The 27,694-nt window shown below is 43.9% G+C and overlaps 1 protein-coding gene across 4 annotated transcripts in view; it reads left to right on the forward strand.

The window, feature by feature from the left end:
* Positions 1 to 27,694, forward strand: part of Ptpro (protein tyrosine phosphatase receptor type O) — a 207,381-nt gene that overhangs the window by 148,577 nt on the left and 31,110 nt on the right. The window contains exons 1-8 of one of the 4 annotated variants that reach the window (XM_021164483.2): positions 7,430 to 7,540; positions 7,643 to 7,782; positions 10,851 to 10,983; positions 13,391 to 13,511; positions 15,051 to 15,119; positions 17,173 to 17,256; positions 23,489 to 23,524; positions 27,423 to 27,504. In XM_021164483.2, the coding sequence (XP_021020142.1) occupies positions 10,980 to 10,983; positions 13,391 to 13,511; positions 15,051 to 15,119; positions 17,173 to 17,256; positions 23,489 to 23,524; positions 27,423 to 27,504 (396 nt within the window). In that variant the 5' untranslated portion in view covers positions 7,430 to 7,540; positions 7,643 to 7,782; positions 10,851 to 10,979. Of the gene's footprint in view, positions 1 to 7,429; positions 7,541 to 7,642; positions 7,783 to 10,850; positions 10,984 to 13,390; positions 13,512 to 15,050; positions 15,120 to 17,172; positions 17,257 to 23,488; positions 23,525 to 27,422; positions 27,505 to 27,694 lie in introns of those variants that run through there. The other 3 variants (XM_021164481.2, XM_021164484.2, XM_021164482.2) reach the window with 3 other exon arrangements.

Raw genomic sequence — 27,694 nt, forward strand, 5'->3', positions numbered from 1 at the left:
TTCCCAAAAGCTGACCACCACACAAGTGCATGGCACATGGTAGGCACACACACACACACACACACACACACACACGCATGCATACGCAAAAACACATACACACATATACACACATACAATACACATGCATACACACATTCACAACAAACACACACATACATGCATGTATGTACATACTTATACACAATACAATGCATACACACATGCACAAGAAAAATACACATATACACACATGTATGCACATACATAGAATACACATGCACAGCAAACACACACATGCATACATGCACATACACACACAAATACACACATGCATACATACACACACATATACACATGCATGTATACATACACATGCATACACATATATACACACATGCATATATTCATGCACATACACATATACACATGCACACATATGTACACATGCACATACACACATACATACTTGTGCACACACATACATACACATACATGCACACACACAAATGTCAGGATTTAAAAGAAAGTGTAGTTGGGCCAACAATGAAAGCAGGGGATTCTCTGTGAGAGGTTAGTGATCCGAAGAAGGAGAAGAGCACTGTGATTCAGTCAAATCCAACGAGAAGTAAGGGCGACTTTAAGGGAGGTGGCTCTAACAGAAATGGAGAGATTTGAACAGGATTTGGGAGGTATTTTGTAGATTGAGGCTCCAGAACTTTCTTTTTGGACAAATGTAGGTAGTGAAAGAAAGAGAAATAAGAATAAGTCCTCAGCTTGGCTCTTGAGCAACTCTGTTTTATGGTGTGTCACTCAGGGAGACACAGAGACAAGCAGGATCTGTGATTAAAGGGTTAATGGGGAGGGGTGTTAAGAGCCCATGGTTCCTTTAACTTAAAAAAAAAAGGATTTGAAAACTACAGAAAATGAAAGTGCAGGTGTCCCGCAAAGAGATGGTCAATCTGTGTCCAGAGATCACAGGGAACTTCTGGTCTGGGATGTCTGAATTAGAGCACCAAGTACCAATTAGAAACTAACATGTGAAGGCCTGGGTGTGGCCCACATCCCAACACCCAGAGACTGAACAGAGAGAAGAAAGAGAAGAACAGAGAAGAAAGAGAGGGTGGCACAGAGCAGCCAATGAAGGAAGGGAAAACCCAACTCCACCCTTGTAAACCACCGTTGCCAAGTTCTGCTTTACCCAGACCACATACAAAGAAGAGAAATTCCCAGCTTGCCTTCCAGGAGAATCAGCACTTAGCAACATGTGGTTCCCCTGTAAGCTAGCTGGAGCCCAGTGGCGTGATTACCCTCACACATACAGAGCCTGGAGCTGGGGACAGAGGCCTATACCTTCTTATTGATTTTTCTAAAGCTATACATTTATTTCATCCGATAATGAAGGAGACTGGCAGAAACTGTGTTCACTGTGCAGCCAAGACTATCCTCGAGCTGATCCTGTCTCCTACACATCTCAAGTAGGGAGTCTGCAGGAGGGAAGCCACAAATGAGTGTGATGCAAGGGATCAAATCCACATAGCCACCAAGACTTCCATGAGAAAGATAAGAGAGTAACTTAATCCAAGTTCCATTGACAATAGTAGGTCTCTGCTCCTTTTCTGAGTCAAAAAGAAAAAAAGAAACTGCATCGGCCAAGAGTCCACTGGTTGTCAGTATTGGGCTTACGTTCTGGGCCCTCTGTTTGGATCCATTGGCTGTGCTATTGACAGTTATACCATTTCTCTGTTGCTTTGGCTGCCATGGCTTTGTAGTATATTTTGAAATCAAAGAGCACAATGCTTCCAGCTTCTTTACTTTTTTGTTGTTGTTGTTGTTATCAACATTGCTTTGACTACCTGAGACGTTGTGTGCACATACAAGTTTTATGATTCTTACCATTTACATATACATACATACATACATACATACATACATACATGAATACATAGGCAGGCCTGAGATGTAGGCGCTTGCTTAACATACACAAGGTCCCAAGTTCAACAATACCATCACCAACATAATGCAATAAAATAAATATATATGCTTATATGCACATACATGAGTTTACCCTACTCCCCTCCCACTGTGGATTGTTGTGACAATTTATATCGTTTTTATAGTTCATATCTCTCCCTAAATTCTTATAGCTATTCTTGCCTTGATATGTCTTACTTTTGAATAGTTTTGTTTTGAGACAGAATCCTAAGTAGCCTAAGCTGGTCTTGAAGTTGCTATGCAGCCATGACTGTCCTTGAGCTGACCCTATCTCCCACACATCTCAAGTAGGAGGATTGTAGGAGTAATAACCCAAATGTATGTGGTGCAGAGGATCAAAGCCAGGGCCCCAGGCATGTTAGGCACTTAACCAACCTAACTGTATTCCAACCTGTTTTGACTTTTAATCTTCATATGCACGTGATTTACACGCCACTAACACATACTTAGAGCATCCTGAATTTAACTGTGCCTACTGTTGTCAGTGAATTTGGGGTTTTCTTGTTTCTCTACCCATGGCCTGCACTTTCTATGTGTCTGCTTCTCACGTTTTACTGACTTAAGGAATTTTACGGCAGACATGTTAGGAACCACACCCACCCACTCTGTGGCTTTCTCTTCCCGTTTTGGAAACTAGATCTTAGGACATCAGCTTGAGAATCTTAGTTTCAGTTACGAAAACTTTGATGTGAGTGAAAAATTCTGAAAGACATAGTTTGTTCTTGGACAGGAATTTTTAGAACATATTTGGTATGTTAATGAATATTCTCCCCAGCCCACATTGTAAATAAGTTTGTTGGTTTGTTTGTTTGATTGGTGTTTTGCCCACATGCATGTCAGCCCCACATGCATGCCTGGTGCCTGCAGAGGATGAAAGTGTCAGACCCTTCAATATTGAAGTTGCAGGCAGTTGTGAGCCTCCATGAGAGTGCGGGGGTTAAACCTGAGTCCTCGGAAGAGCAACCGGTGCTCTTAACCACCAATCTATGTCTTTAACCTCTAATTTAAAATTTAATACGTTTTCAAGATGCTAAATGTTTGCTTTTTATATTCTTCAGTATTCTTTTTTAAAATATTCAAATTCCATTTAAATTCAGAAACAGAGTCTTCCTAGGTCAATGAGATAAAGTCTAAAATAAACCCAAATCTGACAGATTCCTGTTGTTAAACTTTTCTTTTCCAAACTTTATGATCCACTTATAATGGCACATGTACCCTGACACACTTATCCTGACACACTGGTCCTGACTGACACACTGGTCCTGCCTGACACACTGGTCCTGCCTGACACACTGGTCCTGACACACTTATCCTGATACACTGGTCCTGACACTTTGGTTATCACGACTCAGCCTGAGTAATTGTTCCCTCCTATATCAGCTGTCTTCCTCTCTCCCCTGCTTCGAGCAGCGTTTTCTCCTATAGACTTTGCTCGCATTATCCTGCTTCTACGGGAGGCCTCCATGGCTTATATGGGGTGTAACTTCAGTGTTTTCAATCCTTATTTTTAATGATGGTTCTTAAATGCTTTAACCTCCCTTTTATCCCACCACCCACCAGAGGTAGTGGGAAAGAAAGGATACTGGGGAAATAGACCTGTTCTTTGGAGCAACAACTCTCGTCCATGTTGTCTGGAAATCAGCAGTTCAGCTCACACATCAGCAATGGCAGCTCGATTCACTTGCAAACATTTCACGGATACACCAGCAATCCAGTTCAGGAGAGTCAGGTTAGCAATAGCGGGGACACTACCTAGCAGAGACAGCCAGGCCTCAGCCTCGGCTCAAGTCAAGCAGGGGCTATCAGAAGGAATGCCAGAAGAAGTTCTTAGCTGTGCCTGTCTCAGGAAAGCAAAGATCAGCTAAGACACAAGACCAACAAGCATTGCACAGCTAGCTGTACCAGCAAGCCTAGCTCAGCCTTCATAGCTATCCCTAGAGCCCTAGTTACAGTCTCCACACATCACGTGCCCTCCACGGATCTTGCCTCAGCACAAGCATCTGTGTCAGCTGACATCACTCTGCCCTGCCAATCGGCCCGAGTCCAAGAAAACAGCCAGAAACTTCAACACGCCACCAGATGTTTCTTGGTGCACTTCTCTCTATGGAGTCCTAGCAAATGCAGCTCAACTATGCAATGCAAGGTGGACCAATACGTGCACGTTGTTAGCAAAGAATCTTTCATCACGTGTCCTTTCGCGCGTTTGCCTTAGCAGAACTTCCTTTTAGCTGTGGCCGCTTCAGCTCACATCTCCTTCACAAACCTGCCTCAGTATTTCACTTGTAACCACTTCAGCTAACCATTCCTTCACATGTGTGCCCCAGCAAAACACCATCCAAACCAACTTTCCAAAGAACCCTGAAGTTTCCACTTCATATGGGAGATACTTCGTTGGCAAAGTTGAAAATGTTTTTGTCTTCTGTCAAAACATTATTTCAGTATACATGGGAAAGACTCTTAACTTGCATTTTTACACATTAAGAACATTCTAGAAATTCCTCACACTGAGGCTGAAGGTTGAAAATAGGGGTTTTCCACATCAGACATAGAGATGATTTTTATAGCATTGCTACCAATGTCACATGTGTAAAACGCATCCAGGTTAAATAGAATAAAGCAGAGACAGCAGGGAGCGCACCCACCCTTTTGGATATAATAGGAAGTCATAACTACCATTCAGTGGGCAGTCTCATCAGTGAGCAGTATCCCAATACACAGGAAATGAGACATACTGTCTCATGCCTTGAATCCCCATATTTGAGAGGCTGAAGCAGGAGGATTGCCGTGAGTATAAGGGCAGTCTAGGCATGTTAGTGATTTGTAAGATGGAGTGATCTCTCTCTTATTCACCCTGCCCCCCACCCCCAGGAAAGGAAGAAAAAATAGATTAGCAGAGAAAGACAAATTTGGGACAATAAAGACATTAAGTTCTGCTCCAAGACTCAGTGTTGCAGTTGATTGTTCCCTTTGTGACCTCCGAGAGAAAGAAGGGTTTTCTGGTGACGCACAGAGGGTTAGGTGCCTGCCCTGACTTCAGAGGTCATCTCACTCCACAGAGAGGCAACAGCTTGAACCTCCCATGATCTGTATGAATTAAATGCGAGTTAGCATTGCTGCCTTCTATCCTGCCTACATTCTGCATGTGGCACTTCACAGCAGTGTGTGTATAGTGTTGTGTTTGTGCACCCTCATGTGGATGCACACGCACATGTGTATGAGTGTGTGTGTGTGGGGATGTAGATGTCAGAGGTCGACTTCAGATGTCTTTCCCAATCACCTTCTACCTTCCACCTTCCTTTTTGAGACAGGGAATCTCATTCAGCCAAGAGCTTGCTGATTCCAGCAAGCTCCAAAGATCTGCCTGTATATGTTTCCTCAATGCTGGAATCACAGGCCATCTTGCCTGACTTTGTATCTGAACTCAGATCCTCGTGTTTGAGTGGCAAGCAATTTAACAAATTTAACTCCTTTGTGGGGGGGGGGGAGGGACAGGAGTAGGTTGGTTTTTAAGACACATTCTCATATAACCTAGACTAACCCCAAACTCACTGTGTAACGAAGGCTGCCCTTGAACTGGATTTTTCTGCTTCTACATCACAAGTGCTAGGATCACGACTGCACACAGCTGTGCATGGCCTTGGAGTATGTACTCTTAGAAGAGAACAAGCAGAGCCTAACATTATCCAGGACTGTCCCAACCATGCACGCTTGCACTCAAAGATGTGATTTTGAGCTGTCACAACCACCACAGGTCTTAGATCTTGCTCGCCATCCTGTTGGCAGTGAGAGATGTGAGTGGAGCCGGTGGCCTCTGTCACTTGAGGTTTCCTCTGTCTCTGTTCTTCAGAAGCGAGACAGAGCCCTGCTGAGAGGAATGGGTGATGCTTGCCAGTGAAAAGGAGATTCTGGCATCTGCTGGGAGTTTCCCTACCTAAAGCTCACTCACTTCTTCTCCCCTTTAACTCTCTCACCTAAACCTGCCACTTCCTCATGGGAAATTAACTCCTTCGGCTGGCACTCAAGTTCAGGCTACCTGCAAGGATTCTTAAAGTATTAGCTTCCTTACCAGGACATAATTAGGATATTCTAAAAAGGAAGTCCACATCTGACCAGACATGATCTGAAAAGGTCAACTGTTTTCACAGGACGTTCAAGCACTGTGAAAATGCAGGCTAAGGACCAGACTCGGGAGTGTGGAGCAGAAAGCATAAAGACATACAAGTAACAACAATGGAAGATCCACAGCAGAGATCTGACTCTCTAAAAGGACAATGTAGGTGGAGGAACACACTGCCAGGTCAGCCTAGTCAGGGAAGATGCAGCACGTCCAGGCAGCCGCTGTCTGGTGGGTCTGTCAGCAGATAACATGACCCACCATCAGACCAGGAGTGCTAGCTCAGCAGTTTCCATGCTGGGTGATCTAGCAAGAAAGATCAAGACATCCACCACACAGAGCCCACCACACCACAGCATCCACAATACGGGGGCATGAGTAGAGCAGAAGAAATTCGGAAATAGGAATTCTATTTCCAAATAGAAAAGAGGTTGTAGAGATTGTAAAGAACTTACTAGAAGAGAGGACCAAGCTAACTAAGCCAGCGATTCAATTACTGGAAACAAACAGAAAGTGGTCCAGATAGCATGGTGTGGGGCCCTCAACTAATGGATTCATTTATTGACCAAGATAAAATGTCTATGACAAAACTGTTAGCTCTAATATGCTATTAAGCATCTGGTTCTCCACCATCATCTTTTTCATATATATACATATATATATATATATATATATATATATATATATATATATATTTGGTTTCCTAAGACAGGGTTTCTCTGTATAGCTCTGGCTGTCCTGGAACTCACTCTGTACACCAGGCTGGCCTCAAACTCAGAGATCCACCTGCCTCTGCCTCCCAAGTGCTGGGATTAAAGATGTGCACCACCAAATCATGTTTTCTGTTTAGTTTTATCTCTCTTAATTTTCACTAAAGTTTCAAGAATTCAAACTTCTGACCTAAGAGGACCATAGAAAAAAGACAGGCTGATGCTAAGGCCCAATCTTCATCATCTTAAGAAAAAAAAAGATCCTTTCCCATTTCCCTTCTTCCTTCTTCCTTCTTCCTTCTTCCTTCTCCTTCTCCTTTTCTCCTTCTCCTTCTCCTTCTCCTCCTCCTCCTCTTCTTGTTCTTCTTCTTGTTCTTCTTCTTGTTCTTCTTCTTGTTCTTCTTCTTGTTCTTCTTCTTGTTCTTCTTCTTATTCTTCTTCTTGTTCTTCTTCTTCTCCTCCTCCTCTTCCTCCTCCTCCTCCTAATTTTGTGTCTCGCTCAACAATTTATGTGTTGTCAGGACAACACTAGCTCCAGGATGGATGACACAGAAACTATTAATAGAGTCTGGTCACAAAGCTGAAGCAGAAAACAGAAAACAGAAGTGTCCAAAAGGAGAAGTTAAAAACACAAGTGGGGAAGGACACAAAACATTCTGCCGTTGGATGTAAATGACAGGCTTTGTGGATGGATGGGCAGATTCAAAAGCAATGTAAAACACAGGCTCTTAGCTACCTGCCTGTGAGTTCTTGGGACATCCACCCTGTTACTACTAAAAGAGTGTGTGCACAGGGTGTGTGTGTGTGTGTGTGTGTGGTTTTTAAATTTTTGCTTTTCCCTCAGAACCAGCCCCTCCGAAGTCACTCTTCGCAGTGAACAAAACGCAGACGTCCGTGACCCTGCTGTGGGTTGAGGAGGGTGTAGCTGATTTCTTTGAAGTCCTCTGTCAGCAGCTCGGCTCTGGCCACGATGGCAAACTCCAGGTACTGATTGCTTCGGCTATATTTCTGAATTATTTTTGATTAAGGCTATGGAGTAACTGAAAACTTCTGTCTTGTGGAACTACAACGTATGACAACTGTCTGCTTGGGATTTGGGGGTGCAGGGGCAGAGAGAGAAATTCGCAGTAGCTGTGAGACATGCCCATGAGGACCTTACCACCTAAAGTCTACTTTCGCGGTTAAGAACTGTTTATCGTGTTTTTATTTAAATTTATTTTAAACTTTAAAAGACATTACAAATAATCATGCAAATGTCGAGATAATATGTTCTCCAGCGAAGAGTGGGAGCTTATGTATTGTGGAGATAATTTTAAAAGAGAAAAATTTCAGAAATTGTGATTGCTAAAGCTTTGGGGTCATAAACATCAGAAATGATAAAGTACTTTATTGTATTCCAGGTCATGATGGAGGGCAGGGGTGGATACTCAGTCCTTGGGGGGGTAGCTAAGTCACAAGAGAGAGGGTGGAAGGGAAGGAAGGAAGGAGAAAGGGAAGGAGGGAGGGAGGGAGGGAGAAGGAGGGAGGAGGGGGGAGGGAAGGAGGAGGGGGAGGGAAGGAGAGAAGAAGAGAGAGAAGAGGGAAGAAGGAAAGAGGGAGAGAGGGAGGGAGGGAGAGAAGGAGGAGGGAGGGAGGGAGGGAGGAAGGGAGAGAGAGGGAGAGAGAGAGAGAGAGAGAGAGAGAGAGAGAGAGAGCTTTAAAGCCAAAGGAGGAAGGGAAAAGGGCAGGTTGGTGAGAGTTCATAAACTGCAGGGGGTAGAGTAATTCTTCCAGCATAAATAATTGATGCTCTTTCAATAAATGAAGGCCTTGTGCCTGAGACGGGAGAGGATTTCTGGGAGGACAGCTCCTTTCAGACTGATTGCTGAGATAATCGGCTTTGATTCCTCTGCCCCTTTGATAGTCTCATTCATCTACGAATTCTCTCTTTTGATCTGTGCTGACTAGCTCAGTCCTGTCTCTGTTCTAAGAACCTTTTTGGAAAATAACTGTTCTGCCAGGAATGGATTTTCTCCCCTGTAACTATAGTGATGTCTTCCATTAGAGACACAATGGTTAGTCAGCTACCTGCTGCAATTCAGTGCTGTTAGCAGAAGGCTTTTTCTGCCTGCTGTAATTCTTTTCTCCCCTAGGTGATGGTGGGATGGGAAATCAGTGCAGTTGGCTGCCATCTGGCTTAGCTGCTGTGCCTCACAACCTTCTTTTGAAAAAGAGTAGCATGCTGGCTCATTGTCTACAGTGTGCATGGTGTGTGTGTGTGTGTGTGTGTGTGTGTGTGTGTGTGTCACTGTCTGACCATGGATCCAACAAATTAGCAATTTACTCTTCTTAAAAATGAGATCATTTTGGTTCTGAGCACCTAATATCACCATGCTCTGGATGAATGTGATAAAAATAGAAAATGCAGACAAACAGGTAGGGTTCTTAATATATAAAGAGCCACTTCAAGTAATGAAGATGAAGACCAACACCCCTAAACAAACACATAGGAAAACAAGAACAAAAGATCCTTCAACATACGGAAAATTTATAAACTCCCTCATGATAAGAAATGCAAAATAAAACTAATTGGCACAATTTTCATTGGAAAAGCCTACAGACAAAGTATGCCACATCAGAAAGAAAGCAGGAAAATCGTCATTGACACAACAGAGTTGAACAGGTAAGCTGGCCTGTGGAGGTTAATTTTCAATATTTTTCAGTATTAAAAAGGTATACTTGGTGACTGAGTAATTTAACTGCTAGGAATGTATGAGTGCATATTTCTATACATGTGTGTGTGTGTGTGTGTGTGTGTGTGTGTGTGTGTGTGTGTGTGTGTTGGTCAGTCTGTCTGTTTGTCTGTCTGCATCTATGTGTCCATACAAAGTGTTTTAATTTTTCTTGTTGCTGAGATAAAATACCCCCAACCAAAGCAGGTTCCAGGAGGAATCTCTTCCAACTCATTGTTTCAGTGTATGGCCCTTCCTGGTGGGGAAGTCCCGGCAGAGGAGCTGGAGGAAGTCACTCACACTGCATCAACAATCCAGAAGCAGAGAATTATGATGTTGTTGTTCAGATAGTTCCCTCCTGTTTATGCTGTCCAGGGCCCAAGCTCAGAGAACCTCCTTTGGGGTGGATCTTCTTATGTCAATTAACCCAATCACAATACTCTCTCACAGTCATGCCCAGAGGCTAACCTCATCTAAACGACCCCACCCCACCACCACCCCACCATCCCGCATCTCATAGATGACTCCAGGTCCTGCTAGGCTGGTGATCATAGTAACCATCACACGCACATAAATGCGCTAACTGACTACAGGTTCAAGGGTTTCTATGGTTACAAGATGACGCTTACTTAGCATCGCTCACAGCAGCACCCAGAGAAATCCACAGACCACTGAAACCTGCATCTGTAGGAGGCTGGCAAGATGAACTTTAAATGGACTTGTGTGCCCTCCTTCCGATGGAAGCTGGAAAGATGGCTTTTAGGTTGACAACGCCTGCTGCACTTGTAGAGAACTTAGGTTCCTTTCCCAGAACCTACATGGCTGTTGACAACTATCTGCAACTCCATTTCCAGGGGAGATTGTACCGTCTGCTGGTCTCCACAGGCACTGAGTGTAGGCAGTACCCAGACAGACAGACAGACAGACAAACCTTTGTGCATGCAGTCTTAATGTTTTCCATTTTAAAAAGAATGAATCAGCTTAATATGAACTTATAGCAAAGATGACAACAGATGATTCAAGTACAAATAGGCAGAGTGGTGTAAGTTGGATTATCAGTCATCGCCGTCAGCTGTGATGTCAGCTGTGACGTCAGCCGTGACGTCATCTTTATGCCCCCATCAACTAGGTACAAGGGAAAAAACACTCAGGGATGATGGCTGCTTCCATGGGACAGAGTAACATGGAAGGGAATAGAGAAAGGAAGGGGGGAGTTTTTCACTATTAACCTCTTCCATCTTTTAATTATGTTTTTACTCTGAACATAACATTCTTAATATGGAGAATACTTTCACCAACAAGAGGATGATGTGAAATGTGTTTTATCTTCTCCATCCCCAGGAGCCAGTAGCTGTGTCGTCCCACGTGGTGACCATCTCCAGCCTCCTCCCGGCCACTGCCTACAACTGCAGTGTCACCAGCTTCAGCCACGACACTCCCAGTGTCCCTACGTTCATAGCTGTCTCCACAATGGGTAATGATACAGACTAAGGCAATCTGGTCTTTCGAAGTTTCTTCATTATTTTTTTTTTTAGTATTTCCTTCTCAATAGATATAACCTGCCTTTTTGATGGAACCAGTCTTCCTTTGAAAATACCCCAAGCTACAGGTTCAGGGAGCCCTTGACTCCTTTCTCAAAGTGTGCATGGCTAGAACATGTGACTAGCCATCTAGAAAAAGATTCTTATTGTCTTCAAGCATTTTTTTAAAAATGATATGTAAATATAGGATAAAAGAGTGTGGATTTTAGATTTGGGCTATTTGGGTTCTTCCTATGTTCATGTTAACGGGTATAATCTTCTTGCCTGCATGGATGTCTGTGCACCGTGTACATGCCTGCTGCCACCGCCAGAGGGCAGAAGAGAGTATCAGATTCCCCCGGAACTGGAGCGAGATGGTAGTGAGCAAACATGTGGGTGCTGAGAAACAAATCTGTGCTTGGTGCAAAAAGCAGTTAGTGTTTTTAACCGCTGAATCGTCTCTCCAGCTTTAGCTTAATGTTCTTTAGAAAATTAGAAGTAAAAATACAGAAAGCCCTAAAGGTGTACACCAGACACAAAGGGCATCCTCCAAGAGAAATCACCAAGGTGACCCTTAGACTCCTCAGCAGGGGTAGACACAGTCCTGACCAACACACTCTCATCTCTACAGGCCCTTGGCTGGCCGTTGTCCAATAGCAGTTACCATTCCTACTTAAAATCAAAGCAAGAAAGCCGCTACTTCAGCTGGGCTAAAAGGCAAATCGGTGATTACTGTGGGGTCTGGAACAGGGCTTCTTGTTCTTTTCCTGTGGTATAGCATGTTCATTGTTCGCAGCAGGAATTCTAGACCCTTTTGTGCAGACAGCCACTCTCAGAAATGCTGTGTCCCTTTAATGGGTTTGCCTTTGTGTCTGCAAACCAGCTGCAGGCTTATTGGCTGATACGCTAACGAGTAGTGCCAGCTCTGCTTTGTTTTGCTTTTGGCCTTTCTGTTGACGTTTCCTTTGTTAGAAAAAGAGACAGAAGTACAGGTGGGCAATGTTTAACACTCCTTCGTCTTACAGCCCAGGACCCTTTCCTCCAGGGTTTGGCTGGAGTGTTGTTCTTTGCTTGTTTGGATGGTTTGGTTTGGTTTTTGATGAAGAGTAAAGTGGAGTTATGCTCTAACTACATAGTCCTGGCTGGCCTGGAACTCGTAGGAATCCCCCTGCATCATTCCTTCTTTCAAAAGCTGGAGCTACAGTCGTATGCCACCATGGGTGGCTTCTGTGACACTTTTTAAAACGCACTTTAATGCCTATTGAATTCTTGTCTGTACCCTGGAAAACAAGAGCAACAGGTGACCTTTTTTTGGTCCAGTTTACTTACACGTGTAAACAAATAAGCTTGGGAGGTAAATATGGCTCCCCATAGAGTTGGCAGCCTGTTCTCCCCATGGAGTTGGTGGCCTTCTTTCTTCCCAGCACTCAGCCACAAACCTGAGTAGAGGTGACATATAACAAGTACTTAAGGCCTTAAGGACTGGCTCTGTGGGGTTTTGAGATGGGTTAATATGTAGCTTAGGCTAACTTAAAACTCACCATATAGTCCAAACATCCCCTATGACCCTAACCCTCAGCCTCCCAAGTGCTGGGGTGCGGGCATTTGCTGCCATCTCTTGCTTTCTGACCTCTAAAGGAGGGCATGTGTCTCCCCTGTCTCTCCTTGAAGACTTTTATAAAGACATTTTACAAGCCCCTTTCCCTGTTTCACACAGGATAAGTAGACCATTCATCAGAGAAGGGACCCAAGAGCAACCCCACTCTTAAGAACTCCCTGACTTATTAATAGATTTAATCTTTGCGTCTGTGCAGGCGGGAAGCCTCTGAGCATATGGCTGCGGCCCGTCAGAATGCCTGCTTCTGGTAACGTGCAAAGTGCAGCCAGAGATGGCAGCTCGATGACGCCTCCCTCCTATGCATTATCTGCTGGGGGAGCAAACAACCCAGCTGTGCTTCCTGACTTTAAAGTCTTGGGCGTGAAATAAGAGCCTGCCTCCTTGGAAGCTTTTGCACATGTTAAACCATGGGCATGCATGGTAATGACTGCTAGAGTCTTAATTCTCAAACAGTTGCAAGCTTGATACTTCTCACACTTGCAGCTTTTCATTATACGAGTGTCCTGCATGCTGGAGGTCTAGGAAACAGACTCAGTTTCCCCATACACCTAAAGACCACCCGTCAGCCCCCAGAGCTCCCCTATAAGACAGGGCAATGGTTCCCTTAGACAAGTGTGGGTGTTGTCATTATCATCTTCATGATAAGCTCAATGTTCCTAGGAGTAGAGGTGGAGGAAAGGCTGCGAATGGCTCTGTCGCTTTCCATGTCCTGTTCTATAGCAACACGTGGCTTCTTTCTCTAGTTACAGAGGTGAACCCTAACGTGGTGGTGATCTCGGTGCTGGCCATCCTCAGCACACTTTTAATTGGACTGCTCTTAGTGACCCTTGTCATTCTCAGAAAGAAGCACCTGCAGATGGCCAGGTAAGAAAAGCGCTGTTTTTTGCTCATGTGTGTGAGTATGCATAGATGTGTGTGTGGTTGTGTGTGTATATGTGTAATGATGATGATGATGATAACAATGACGACGATGATGATGATGTGATGATGGAAGCCAGGGCCTTGTGTATTTTAGGCAAGTACTCTACCACTAGGATAAGCCTCAAGTCCTTTTCCTTAGACCCATTCTCAACGACTTTCCTCACATTGCAGAATAATCTACCAGTTTTCTGAAGACATCGATGCCCATTTGGTAACCACTGCATCTGAGAAATTTGCTTCAAACATAGAGTTGAACAGTTGCCTATTTCCAGAAAGAAAATAAGAGGTGTCTTAATTAGGTTTTCATTACTATGAAAAGATACCATGATCATGGCAACTCTAATAAAGGAAGATATTTCACTGGGGATGGCTAACAGTTTCAGAGGTTTAGTCCATTATCACTGTGGCAGGAAACATGGCAGCCTTCAGGCAGACATGGTGCTAGAGAAGGAGCTGAGAGTTCTGCAACTTGATCCACAGGCAGCAGAAGGAGACTGTGTGCCCTACTGGGTGTAGCTTGAGCATAAGATACTTCAAAGCCCTCCAACCCCCATAGTGACACACTTCTTCCAACAAGGAAACGTCTCCTCATAGTACAACTCCCTATGGGCCAAGGATTGGGAGATGTGAGTCTGGGGGTGGGGCATTCTTATTCAACCACCACAGAAGGAAACAGAAAAATACTGGTGAAACCTAGCCAGTGGAGGAAAATGAAAACTAAAGTTTTGTGGCCCAGAAGCTAGGAAAAGTTCATTTCCTAGGAAGCGGCGACTGTAACCTGCATTGAGCAGGCAATGTGGGAGTAGTAATGGTGTAATGTCCAACTCGGGGGAAGCATGCAGTGAAGAACCATGCGCATGAACAATGGCAGAGGGTCAGCTATGGAGGTGCAGATGTATTTTAAGGTCAACCATGGACGTGCAGATGTGTGTTAGGGTCAACCATGGACGTGCAGATGTGTGTTAGGGTCAACCATGGATGTGCAGATGTGTTTTAAGGTCAACCATGGGCGTGCAAATGTGTGTTAGGGTCAACCATAGATGTGCAGATGTGTTTTAAGGTCAACCATGGACGTGCAGATGTGTGTTAGTGTCAACAGTGGAGGTACAAATGTGTGTTAGGGTCAACCATGGACGTGCAGATGTGTTTTAAGGTCAACCATGGACGTGCAGATGTGTGTTAGGGTCAGCTATGGCAGCGTGGATGTACATTAGGGTCATGAAGAGTTTGGGGCAAAGGTTGTGTGGGATGACTGTTTTGGATCTAAGAGTTTGATTTGTTACATCTCATTGGCTGTTTCTTTGTGTTTTATCTTTGTTTTTGGCATTGTATGCAAAAGAGAATCAAACAAAACATGCATTACCCACCCCACCGACCCCTTTTGAATGCTATTCTGATAAGCTGGATCCAAGGCCCTCCGCCGTTCGTGTCAGGCAAAGAGCTCTGTCAAGTAATCCCCTTGAATTTGTCTCTTTCAAACAGGGAATGTGGAGCTGGCACGTTTGTCAATTTTGCATCCTTAGAAAGGGAAGGGAAACTTCCCTACAGTTGGTGAGTATTATACCAAGTCATGGCTCCAGATGGTTTAGCTGGCCAGCACTTGCTTCAAATTCGATTTTATTGTAAGGCATAGGTGATTTTTCTTCTGGTTGTCCTTTATTTCAGTGGTTAATTAATGACTAGATCATCATGGGCCAGAATCATTGCTATAAACTGAATGGGATTCTTAAGTAGAGGAAAAAGGGAAAATAAAGTCATCATGCAGAGGGTCCAAAGCTGTGCTTCGGGCTCCAGGAAAACAGCCACAATAAACAAGTGGCAGCCACAGGCCCAGGGGAACCAACACATCCATTCAAATATTAAATAAAAGTGTGCAGCCCAAGGGTCTTGCCTCTTGTATCAAAGACAGAGGCAAATTTGAAATTTTTATGATGCCTTTGTCATTTACAATTGGAAAGGAAGTTCCTAGAAGGAAGAGGTGTTTAAGAAATTAGAAAAATGTCTAGAGATGAATTCCATCACTGTTGTACTGAACTGTGGTGTGAATAAAGAGTAATCCTGTCCAGCTTAGCATTCAGTTCAGAATATCCAAGAGAATCACCAATCAGGTAAACTTTGCTACTCAAGGGACTAGGGTTCCTTGCATCCTGTAGTTTGTAGGCAACCATCAAAGAATTTAAATGAACCCTCTTTCCCCAAAGTGTCCAATGTTAGAGACACAGATGTAAGAGACCAGAACTTTTATCCTACAGAGTCAATGGGGTAAAGAACTTTATTTAAAATATGTAATCTGCCTCTCAGAGTGTTGGTGATGACTGTTCTAGTCGAAAACAGAGTTGAAATGAGATTCTCTTTGATATGACTGCACTTTGGGTCATTTTAAAATTTTAACATGAATAGAGTTTCCCCATTAAAATATGATCAATCCCGTTATGAAGAAAGAGAATGTATAAGCCCTTGATGCTGACAATTTCAGAAACATGAGAAAGTGTGTTCAAATGTGTTAGGATCTTCTCAAGATGGAGAGACTCACCTACTCCTGCTTCTTCCCTTCAAAAGACTGGGTCCCCAAACCAGTGGCATGTAAGGCTCATCTAGAAACTGCCCCAATTTGTATCTGTGACCCTAGAAAGCTGTGTGTTAATGGATTTCATGGATAGTCGCAATCTGTAAGATTTATGGGCCAATTTGGGGAAACACAAAGATTTCCTTTCAGGCCATTTCTATAAAAATCAAGAAAATTCTCCTGTAACTTGTAGCAAACTTAGTTTTACCAGCAACAGCATATTCGGAGGGTGTGAGATGCTCTATCTCAGTGAGGATTTGTTTTAACTGAAGTGACAAGGTGACAGTTTCCTTCTAGTTTTAACCCTAACTATAGGTGCGAAGGGTATTTTTCAATCCACATGAACGGCTCTGACTTGAATGCTATTTGAATCCGTGAAAACGGATTCCAATCAGACATTTAATGTTCATAAGAGTAAAATAAGATTGCTTCATGTTTTACTTCCACTCTGATAAGGACCAATGAAACACCCCGGGCGGGCCATGGACAATCTGTTGATTTTGAATGAATGATACCCAAGTAGCTTATTGAGTGGGTGCTTTAAGAAATAGCTTTAGAAACTGGTTAGGGTTTAAATTGAAAATACTATTGGATGCCACATCAAGTGGTAGAAAAGCCTGGTCCTTCCCGGAACCCACCTAAGCAACCTGACCACTTCTATCCACTCATTCAAGCTGCCGTTATCCCACCTGGCTTCTTAAATTAGGTTAGGTTGGAAGGGATGGTGGCTGAAAATAACACACCGGGCACTACTGAGCCTCGGGGAACCGAGTGGAAAATGAGATCTCCTAATGGCAGACAAATTGATGCCAAATGAGTTCAAAGTTGCCTCTGATTACAATGAGGACTGGTGTGAATAGAAGCCAATTTCGTCAATATTGTAGCCTTTAAGCCTTCCAGTGGAAGCCTACACAGGAGAATACTCTTTAACTGTGGTGTGGGTTGGCTCTGGCAGGTAGCTTATTGATATCTGTACACAGCTGAATTACTAACCCTCACCACGGTTTCATCTTTGCATCTGTTTATTAATGCTCACAGGCGTAGGAGTGTGTTTGCTCTCTTAACCCTGCTGCCTTCATGTCTTTGGACTGACTATCTTTTGGCATTTTATATTAACCCTTGGTAAGTGACTTCATTTTTACTATTTACCCAACACACAGTCTTTAAAAGTCAGCTTGCACAAAGTAAACACAAGGTGTTAAGGGATTTGTTTCTCCTTGCTGGGTTTCATGTGATTCTCAGTGCATGCCATGAGGGAGGGAGCAAGTGGAGAGGCATCGAGACAGTGAGCAGTACCCAGATGCCTAAGTGCCTTCCCAGTTAAATAACCCATACTTCTCTTCCAAGCTTTCCTGTCCCAAGTTCCTCATCATTTGTGTCTTCTTGGGGTTGGTCTGTTGGCCTTCCATCATTGAATCTCATTTTTCTTCCCAGCACCCACAAAGAGAACTCCTTATCTCCAAGGAGGTAAATGTGGGAAGGTACAGGAAGCAGCCTCTGAATCTGGAGACCTCTGCTTTCGTAACAATCTCACTTATGTAGTTACTGAATATCTAACTGCATATAAGCCTCTGTGTGCAATTATTTTCTCTAATACCCCCACAGTCTGCAGAGTGTGTTAGTTCTTTTAGAGATGGGAAGACAGAACTTTGAGCTCTCAGCTAAGCAGCTAAGGCTGCTCTTGCAGAGGACCCAGGTTCAATTCCCAGAACCCACAGGGCTGGGGCTCAGCTCACAACCACCTGTAACTCCAGCTCCAGGAGATCCAGTGCCCTCCTTAGGCACCTGTAGTGTGCAGAGACTCTCACATACACACATATACACATAATTTAAAGATAAAGTCGTTACCTTAAGGAGAGAGGGTGTCTTGATATTATGAGCCATCATATAATAAATACAGGTTCTGAGCCTGGAAAAAAATCCCCTCTTTCCACTGAACAGAATAGAAGCACCTTCTTTTAATCTTTTATTTTCTTACTATCTAAATTACATAGATAATCAAGTATTGAAGCATTTTTTCTTGGCTTTTGCTATGCTATAATAATAAAAGTTATGAAAATAAACTTCAATTCTTAGGCCAAAGAATCCAAAATTATTTTACCCCCAAACCATCAGAGAAATAGTCTTCCAGGAAACTGACAAAAATCAGACACACACACGCGCACACACACACACACAATCTCCTGTTCTTGAGTATTAATACATGGTTGTTTAGATAGCAAATAATAATAAACAGCTGCCAGCAATGTGGGCAACGTGAAGCCGATGTGGAAGGAATAAAAATATCTCATGGAATGAAACAGTGGTTGTGTGTGTGTGTGTGAGAGAGAGAGAGAGAGAGAGAGAGAGAGAGAGAGAGAGAGAGAAAGAGAGATAGGGGCAGACAGACACAGATACACCAAGAGCCAGAGAGGACAAAGAGTGGTGAGGAAGGGAAGAGAAGGATGAAGAATCTCACCCAGCTATCTGTGCACAGAACCCATTGGCCAAATAGTCTTCCAGTTCTCTGAGGGCAGAAGGAATACAGGCTGTGTAATTTATGCTACCACGATGCAAAGGAAGAAGCATTGAAAAAGAGCTCCTCCGTATATATTGCTACTACAAAATGTGTACGTACTTTTGTTAAAGATACTAGAGGGAAGTTCTTTGAACAAGGCCAACTGTACTCCACTGCAGAGGTGTTCACTACCGTTATCAAGGCCGTCACCAATTTTCAGGTTAAGACTTCACCATCATCAACTCATTGTGTCCTGTAGTTAGCATCAGATAGTCTCTGGGTATGCGCAGTACGTGTGAAGTCCACCTTGACCTTGAAACCTGCACCACCTTCCAGCTAAGCACCCGTACATCATCCTAAGGATTTCCCAGCCGTCCTTAGGAGGCAGGTCGTGACTGGAGCATCCGCCACAGGGTTCAGTTAAAGGGCGACTGTGAACCGTGCTGTGTCCCTTTCCCAGCACAGACCCTCAGCTCTTCTCATTTTCTAATGTTCACAATGTGTGTGTCTTTCTTAAGGACCTGCTGATGAACAGATGGCCAACCCCTTCAAGGTCCACTATGAACGGTATTAATCAAGTAGCGTGAAACCCTAGTCCAGAGGGGCGAAATGCCCTACTGTTTTTAGAAGAACATCTTGAGGTCATAAATAGTTGCCTTGAGGTGAGAAGAGGCCAGTCTCTGTTGTCACATTCTAAGACGTCTACACATCCAAACCAGAAATGACTGCTTGAACTCCCCACTGCTCGATCTGTGAACCTCCCCCTCTGCTTGCTTAGGTTCCCTAAGCCTCCTACAGATGTGTTTGCCTTTGTATTTCATCCACCTGGTTAACCACAGCCACAAACAGCATAGTTACATCCCCCACGTGCTTTCAAAGCATTATGCAGCTCCCAGCAAAAACTATGGATTTGAAGAGATGGGCTCCTATGATTTGCTACCAGCCTTGGGTGCCTCGGGAAGACTGAGAGGAAGTCAAGAGATCCATCAGAGACTGTCATGTAGTCCTTCCATGGTGGTAGAATGTGTGTCTGGCACTAGTGCCCTATCAGATTGGCTTCTATGGAGATTACTGACTTTAGTGGCCTTGAGGCTGGACTCTTTAAGGGTATCTCCTACTCTGAACTAAATTCACTGTTGCTTCTTCTCTCTGCCCTACTCAGACATCTGTGTTTCTGCTCTGATTCCTAAATGGAATTTTAAGCATGGATGGCATTTAGTTACAGTATTCAACTGTATCCATGGCTGGAGTGTGCTATGTTAGGAGTAGGGTATAAACCAAATGGCCTTTTTCAGGTTTTATGGTGGCTTTGATTTAGCACAGGAAACAGCTACACTCATGAACCTAGGGCTCTAGGGTTCCACACTTTGTCTTAATCACCACACATTCCACAGCTCTGTCATTGACTTGGACTCTTTTAAGGAGTGGGCTGTAGTGCGGTTGGTTTTCTTAAGACTGTTGGGCCCCTAAAGAACTTAAGAGTCCACCTTAGTTTCTCTAAGCCACGGGAGATTTTAACCTTGCCATCCATAAATAAAGGGGGAGAAATGAAGTGTGTATGATGCTGGTGTCTGTCTGTCTGTCTTTCTGTCTCTCCATCTTGTGTGTGTGTGTGTGTGTGTGTGTGAGAGAGAGAGAGAGAGAGAGAGAGAGAGAGAGAGAGAGAGAGAGAGTCTGCGTGCGTGCGTGCATGTCTGATGGGTAATACTCACTCGGTTGCTTAGGTAATCTTTACCACTGAAAAAATGAGATCATAAACTTTGCTCAGTTCTTTGGCCCTTACGTATGCACATCAGCTTGCCCCATATATGGTGTAAATTGCTACTCAAGCCTTAACCTACACATTTATAAGTGAGTTTTACACTCCCCACACATTGTAGTAGTACATTTGGCACAGCATTCAAAAATGCAGAAAGATGCTCTTCCTGTGGCTGCGGTCTGTCATCAGTCCATCTTGGCATATTCCACAGCCTTCCGAAACAGGGACATTCCTGATTCTGCATGATCTAAGTAGAGCATTGAAAGTGGCCACACATCACGCACAGACTCTCACGGCCACGGTGTGCCATGCAAATTATGCAGTGGGACTTTACACCACATTGAAAGTTCACTCTGTAACAAATGGAACTGGTAGAAAAAAAACCATGTGTATCTGTTCTCCGTGAGTCTTGTTTCTCCTGAGCTGTGGAGTAGTAGCAGCTCGCTCGCTCCCTCTGTCAGCATAGATATGGGCAGCATCTCTTCCCCCACACCTCTTTGTGTTGGATTCCTTTTACAATCTGTTTGGGTAGCAGAGAGCTCTTGTTCACCCGCAGTCTCCCGACCCTAGCAGGGCTGTCAGCCGCCTGACCTGGCCCTCTGCTTTCTTAAAGCCTGGGTATAAGGGGCTGTGTAGCATTCCTTACATTAACTTACTACCATGAGCGCTGAACCAAGGAGGGAGCACAGAGCTTTTCTAGGTTCCTGCATCCTAAGTGACATAGCTATGCCTGACATCAGTGCTTTTTAACTGATGGAGCAGACTTGTATTTCCTCTAAAGTCTAAGAACAAAAGACAAAGATGAGGCTGGACAAGCAGGAGAGAAGTGGGAAGGACACGGGGTATCTTCACTGGGAAGTGGGGAGAAATAAAAACTCCAGAAAGTCCACATATCGCTCTGGATGCTTCCCTCTCTATAGCTCCTGCCCTGACTGCTTCCTCACTGCCTGGAGGCCTCACTTCACAGGACCTCACAAGTCCCAGGAACAGACCAAGTTATTATTATGCTTGAGATAGTTTGAGAACAATAAATAATTTTTCCTTTTACTGGTTCACATTCATTATACACAGTGGTGTGAGCCTGTCTGTGTATGTTTGTGTGTATATCTGTGTGCTTGCGGTCTGTGTGTGGGAGAGTATGGTGTGTGTGTGTGTGTGTGTGTGTGTGTGTGTGTGTGCGAGCACGCTTTGTATGACGTGCATATGTGTATGTACATGTGAGTATGCATGTGCTCTGGGTGTATATGCCTGGATAGAAAGAAGCATGTGTGTGACGTGTGCATGCGTGAGTATGTGTGGTGTGTGTTCATGTGTGTATGTGTGTTTGGTACGGTGTACATCTCTGTGTGTGGTTGTGTGTGGGGGTGTGGTATGATCGCAGGCTCACACCACAGTGAACATGTGGAGGTCAGAGGACAACTTTCAGGAGTCAGTTCTTTCTTTCTGCCTTAAGTTCCGGGGCTAGACCCAGGTTCTCAGACCTGCCAGCAAGACCTTGTACTGGCCGAGCCAGCCCTAGCTCTTAGGAAAACAGTTTTCTCAAGTATATCCTATGCTTTCGGCATATTTGTCTCCTGCATTCAACCCACACTCCTCTCTCCTCCATTCCCTAGTCCTGCTCCTACCTTCAAACCACGAATAATAGAGAGAACACGGGATGTGTGATTGGCATAACTGACTCACTAACTGAAGTTATGCAGATAATATGAATTTAAGGCCTTTTCCTACAATTTGACAACACACACACACACACACACACACACACACACACACGCCACACCACACAGATCACATGCACACATCTACTACAGACACACATACACTGCAATACATGCACACTATACCAAACACACAGACACCACAGTCTCCCACACAGAGACCACATGCACACACACATGCACACAGACATGCTAAGCACATACACACTCACCATATAAGATGTGAAATTTGCATAACTGACTCACTAAGTGAAGTTTTGAGGATAATATGCATTTAAAACCCTTTCGTTCAATTCAACATAATAATCGTTCACTGGCCACCCACTGTCCATGCTTAGCCCTGAAGGGCACAAGCATCTAGCAGGTGGGATAACAAGGATCTGCCACACCCCAGGAGACATGGCCATGTGCCAGGTACTATAAGGGCTTTGGAAGAGTACTGCTTCCTTCTTTCAAAGACTTTCTGGAGCTGAGATGCCTACACAGCCACAGTTTTGATGTAATTTGACACATGAAGTACTTGTATCTAGAACTGATTATTTTCTATTGACACTTTTGGAAATGTGTGTGCCTTTGTTAAACTATTTAAAGACCTGTGATATGGATTATGGCAATATTTTCTATCATTTCATCACCTGTTCAGTTAGGTAACACGTGCCACTTATACGGATGATAAAATACGACAGAGTATTTCAAGTAGCTGCTATCTTGGTGTCAGGTGACTCAAGCTGAGTCCTTTAACTGCTGTGTGAACACCATCACTCTAAATAGCCCTAAGTAGATGTAATTAACTGACCCATTCACTAACACTTTCTGTGTTTGAGTTTATGGGTTATTAATGAACTAAAAAGAACCACGTGGCAGGTCTGTTTCTTCCTATTTATTGAAAGCATGAGGACGTAGGAGAACTGTGTAAGTCACGCCCCTCTCTCCAGCACTGACGCGATTCACACCGCCTGCTGGAATGACAGGCAAGGCAATTCAGTCTGTCACTAACAATCCTGCCCTCCACCTCCTTGGCATTGGTTCTTTATCCCCTGACTTTTCTCTCTTGTCTATAGACTCTGAAAGTCAGGAAGTGGATGCTTGTGTTACTAATAAAACATCCTACTAAGGGAATCACCAGGAGCCAGCGACTGTATTTGTAGAACTCAGTTTTTAGCAAGGGGGAAAATACAAAACACAAGTGTGTTCTTGTAACCTTATAGTTTCCTAAGGTGAACCAGAAATTGTTATCTTTGCCCAGACAGAAGACTAATTTAACAAGCCTGAAGTATTTAATAAAATTAAATATAATTTTAAATTAAATAAAATTTAAAGTTCAATCATATAAACCATCTTTTATCCTGATAAAGGGTTTTTTTTTTATTCAATTTTCAGGAGTAAAAATGGCTTAAAGAAGAGGAAACTGACAAGGTAAGTCCTCAGCACTGCTGCCCTCAGAGTTCCATCCATTGTGGTGATCTTAACTTTCCAATCGAAACCTTCCTATTGCTGTGAGAAAACACCCTGACCCAAATAACTCAGGAGAGGAAAGGGCTTATCTCATCTTACAGTACAAGACTGAGAGAAGCCAGGGCAGGAGCAAGATGTAGTGACACACACCTTTAGCCCCAGAACTCAGGAGGCAGAGGCAGGCAGCACTTTGTGAGTTCCAAGCCAGCCTGGTGTACACGGCTGGTCTAGGGCAGCCAGGGCTACATAGATAGATACCCCTGCCCCATCCTCAGTCTCCAAAACAAAACAAACAAAAAACTTGAAACAAAAATCATGGAGGAGTTCCGCTTGCTGGCTCGCTGTGGCTTATGCGGAATCACCTGTCCAGAGAACCCACAGAAGCCAGAGAAGCACTGTCCTACCCACAGTGGTCTAGGCCCTTCTACAGCAATCAGCACTCAAGACAGCTCCCCACAGGCATACCCTCCTCCGATCAGTCTGATCTGGGCAGACCCTTACTGAGATGCCAGTCTCAGTTAACTCAAGGCTATTTCAAGTTCAGCTACCCAGGTCAAAAGGATAACATGCTTCCAAATAGAAGGAATTGTTGAGGAAGAGAATGGTATGTGTTGAAAAGCACAGGCTATGCTGTTGATGCATAGGGATGGAGAGACCACTGAAGATGCTTATCACAGAAGCCGTGTCAGGAAAAGCATCTGTCCTTACCATATGGAACCTTAGGAAGGATGGATTTTTAGGACTTACAGAAAGCTTGCAAGAGGTCATATAACATGCCAAACAGATGACCATCTAATGTATACAGAAACACATTTGTGTAGTCAAAGGCTCTGGCCATTTTATATTTTGAAGTTCTACATTTAATCCAGAGAAAGGTTTTTGCTCTAGCTGATGCTAAAATTAACACTTTGCCAATACTATTTCTGAAATCCTTCATAATAAACAGGAAAAATAATCCACTAGCTTGGGCTCTTTCTTGCCTCCTGAACTGTTAAGGCATCAGAGAAGGACTCCGGTGAGTGGAAAGTAACCATCCATTCATGTGAGAGGCTTATGGGTTAATCAGCTTCAGGCCTTTTCTTGATTAAAATTCCGTGGTCTATATAAAAAGTGAAACTTTTTTTTTTTCTAAATAGAATTCAATCTTGATTCTTTACCACGGATAGAACACTAACGCATTAGTACAAAAAGGCAAGGGGGCTCTGGTGACATCGTTGCTGATAGAGAGAAACAGAACAAGACGTGTTAATCTGTCCAATATTTCGAAAGAAACATTAAGATAAAATATTATTTTTAGCTTTGAAAGGATTGTCATTTCAGGGCACAGTAAGTTAATTGTTCCAAACTCTGTCTAACACCAGTAAGTGTTCTATTGACAGCCACTAAGGAGTGTGGGGAATGGGCAATTGGTCAAGAAGAGACTAAGAGAAACATGACAGCAATGGAAAGTCTTTGTTGCAAAAACCTACTGCTAGATTTCGAAGTGAGCTATAGAGGGACTGGCTAGTATATCCAGGAACAGAGTAATAGGACAAAGGGGATAGGGGACACTCTGAGATGTCCCCTTCCATGTCCCAGGCAGAAACAAGAAGATGAAAGATCTGGACTCTGGTCCCAGATATCTGACTCCCCTTGTCTTCATGCAACCTTCCTTTCCTCTTTCGTTCTGCCCCATCCTTAAATACCCCCTCTCCTCTCGTGGTCTCCACTCTTCTCCATGTTACTTCTCCATCCTCTCTTATATCCCTCTTGGTTTTGCTTCTTCTCAGCCCTATATCTGGTCTGCCTCCACCACACATGCCCCTGTATGTTGTGGAAACATTTAATCTCAATCGGGCGCTTCTACCCAGCCTTTGATTATTCAATTCCCAGATAAAAGACACATGAGGTGTTTAATTTATAATAAGCCTTTATCAGCACTAGAGCTGGGCAGATATCTGTCTTCTATGCTATTTTGTCTATATCCCTTCCAATAACTTCACTATATGATTTGCCATGTTCCATTTGGGCTGCTCTTAACTGCAATCAGCCAGCCCTCATGGCCATGCTTTTAAGATTCTTACCCCATGGCATCTTTTCTCTCTACCTTCCTTTCTCTCTCCCCCAGACCCAAGCCTGGAAACCACAAGCCCCGCCTACCTTTCTTCTGCCCAGCTACGGGCTGTAAGCATCTTTATTCACCAATCAGGAATAACTTAGAGGGGGCAAGTGTCTTAGTTAGGATTTTACTGCTGTGAACAGAGACCGTGACCAAAGCAACTCTTATAAGGATGACATATAATTGGGTCTGGCTTACATGTTCAGAGGTTCAGTCCATTATCATCGAGGCAGGAGCACTGCAGCATCCAGGCAGACATGGTGCAGCAGGAGCTAAGAGTTCTGCATCTTTATCCAAAGGCAAACAGGAAAAGACTGGCTTCCAGGCAGCTAGGAAGAGGGTCTTAAAGCCCATGCCCACAGTGACACACCTACTCCAAGGCTACACCTCCAAATAGGTCTATTCCTTGGGCCAGACATACTCAAACCACTACAGTAAGGCTACATAGTGTCACTTGGGTCTGCCCACAAACTCTCTGGGAACAACCAGGCCTTAGGGGCCAATAGCTAGCATTCTAATAGAAGCAGCATCAGAACAACCCACTACAGCTAGCTCCTGGTTTCCTAATAACCAGGGAACAGTTTAGAAGTGTTAGATCCAGCTTTAAGACAAATGCCTCACTACAGCAACCCACAGCAGAGAGCGCAGCTCTAACAAAGCCTGCTAGACATGCAAGTCCATCTATAGCTGGTATTTTGGAAAGAGAAAAAGCTTAAAGTGGGAACTCCCCTGAAATAGGGCTTGTTCTGCCTGGGTTCTTGCCAGGTGTCTACTCCCCAGTGGCCCCATGGCAGATTCCTCACTTTTGTCCCTTAACCATGGGTCTTTTAAGTTTTCATGGTTCTGCTGAGGGGGAGGGGAAGGTGAAGCTTTGCGCACGTTAGGCAGGCCACTCAGCTATATCCCAGCCACCCTTGGCTCATGTGGACCAGCCAAGCATGTCAGTATGTTTTATGAACTACCATGTGTTTATGGGCAAGAATTATTGTTTCTATACCTTCTGATGTAAAACGCTAGAGTTTAGAAGTCCCAAGAACTATGATCTACTTAGTATAAATGAATGTTACAAATTAGCCTACCAGGTAAATTAGCTTGTCAACAGCTTTAAACAAATCCCTAACCCATGCTGTGTAGTTGGAAATGGGATATTAATCTGCAGACAGACGGAAAAGCTGAACATGTAACAAGACTAAGGCTAGATGTGTAGACCCTGCCCAAATGGAAAGGCTGGGTTTACAGGAGAAAAGACAGCTTCAGTAGATACAGAAAACACCTAGAGACTCCTAGATTTACTCTTCATGTAATTCCTAGTGTTTAGGAAGTCTAGTGAATATACACTCTTTCTAAAAATTTATTACTGACTGGCAGCCTTAATTAAGGAATATAGGAACTGTGAGAGCTCACTCCAGAAAAGTGAAACTTTGGTTTTTGCTTAGAAAAGCTCACAGGTGTGGTGTCAACCAATTGCACAGGTGTGGGGTCAACCAATTACACAGGTGTGGTGTTAACGAATTACACAGGTGTGGTGTTAAATAGTTACACAAGTGTGGTGTCATCCAATTACACAGGTGTGGGGGTCAANTAGTTACACAAGTGTGGTGTCATCCAATTACACAGGTGTGGGGGTCAACCAATTAAACAGGTGGGGGGATCAACAAATTACACAGGTGTGGTGTTGATCAATTACACAGGTGTGGTGTTGATCAATATTCCCCCCATTACGTTGATTTTGAAGCGTTCTTTTCTTTGTGTTTCACAAAGCCCCGTTCAGCTGGATGACTTCGATTCTTACATCAAGGATATGGCCAAGGACTCAGACTACAAATTCTCTCTTCAGTTTGAGGTGAGTGGCGAGGCATTTTCTCCCTTCTGTGATTGGCAGGCTGTGGGAATGGTCAGGTTTGCACGGGGACCATTTCCCCCGATTAGTGGGTAGAGCATGTGATGCATAGTCTGCTAAGCGAGGAAGGCTGGCGATGTCAGGGCCGCCTGAACTCCTGGGCTAGATCACAGAGCCTCTGCCATTGGCAAGA

The sequence above is a fragment of the Mus caroli genome, chromosome 6 (genome assembly GCF_900094665.2).
Source record: "Mus caroli chromosome 6, CAROLI_EIJ_v1.1, whole genome shotgun sequence".
Taxonomy (NCBI): domain Eukaryota; kingdom Metazoa; phylum Chordata; class Mammalia; order Rodentia; family Muridae; genus Mus; species Mus caroli.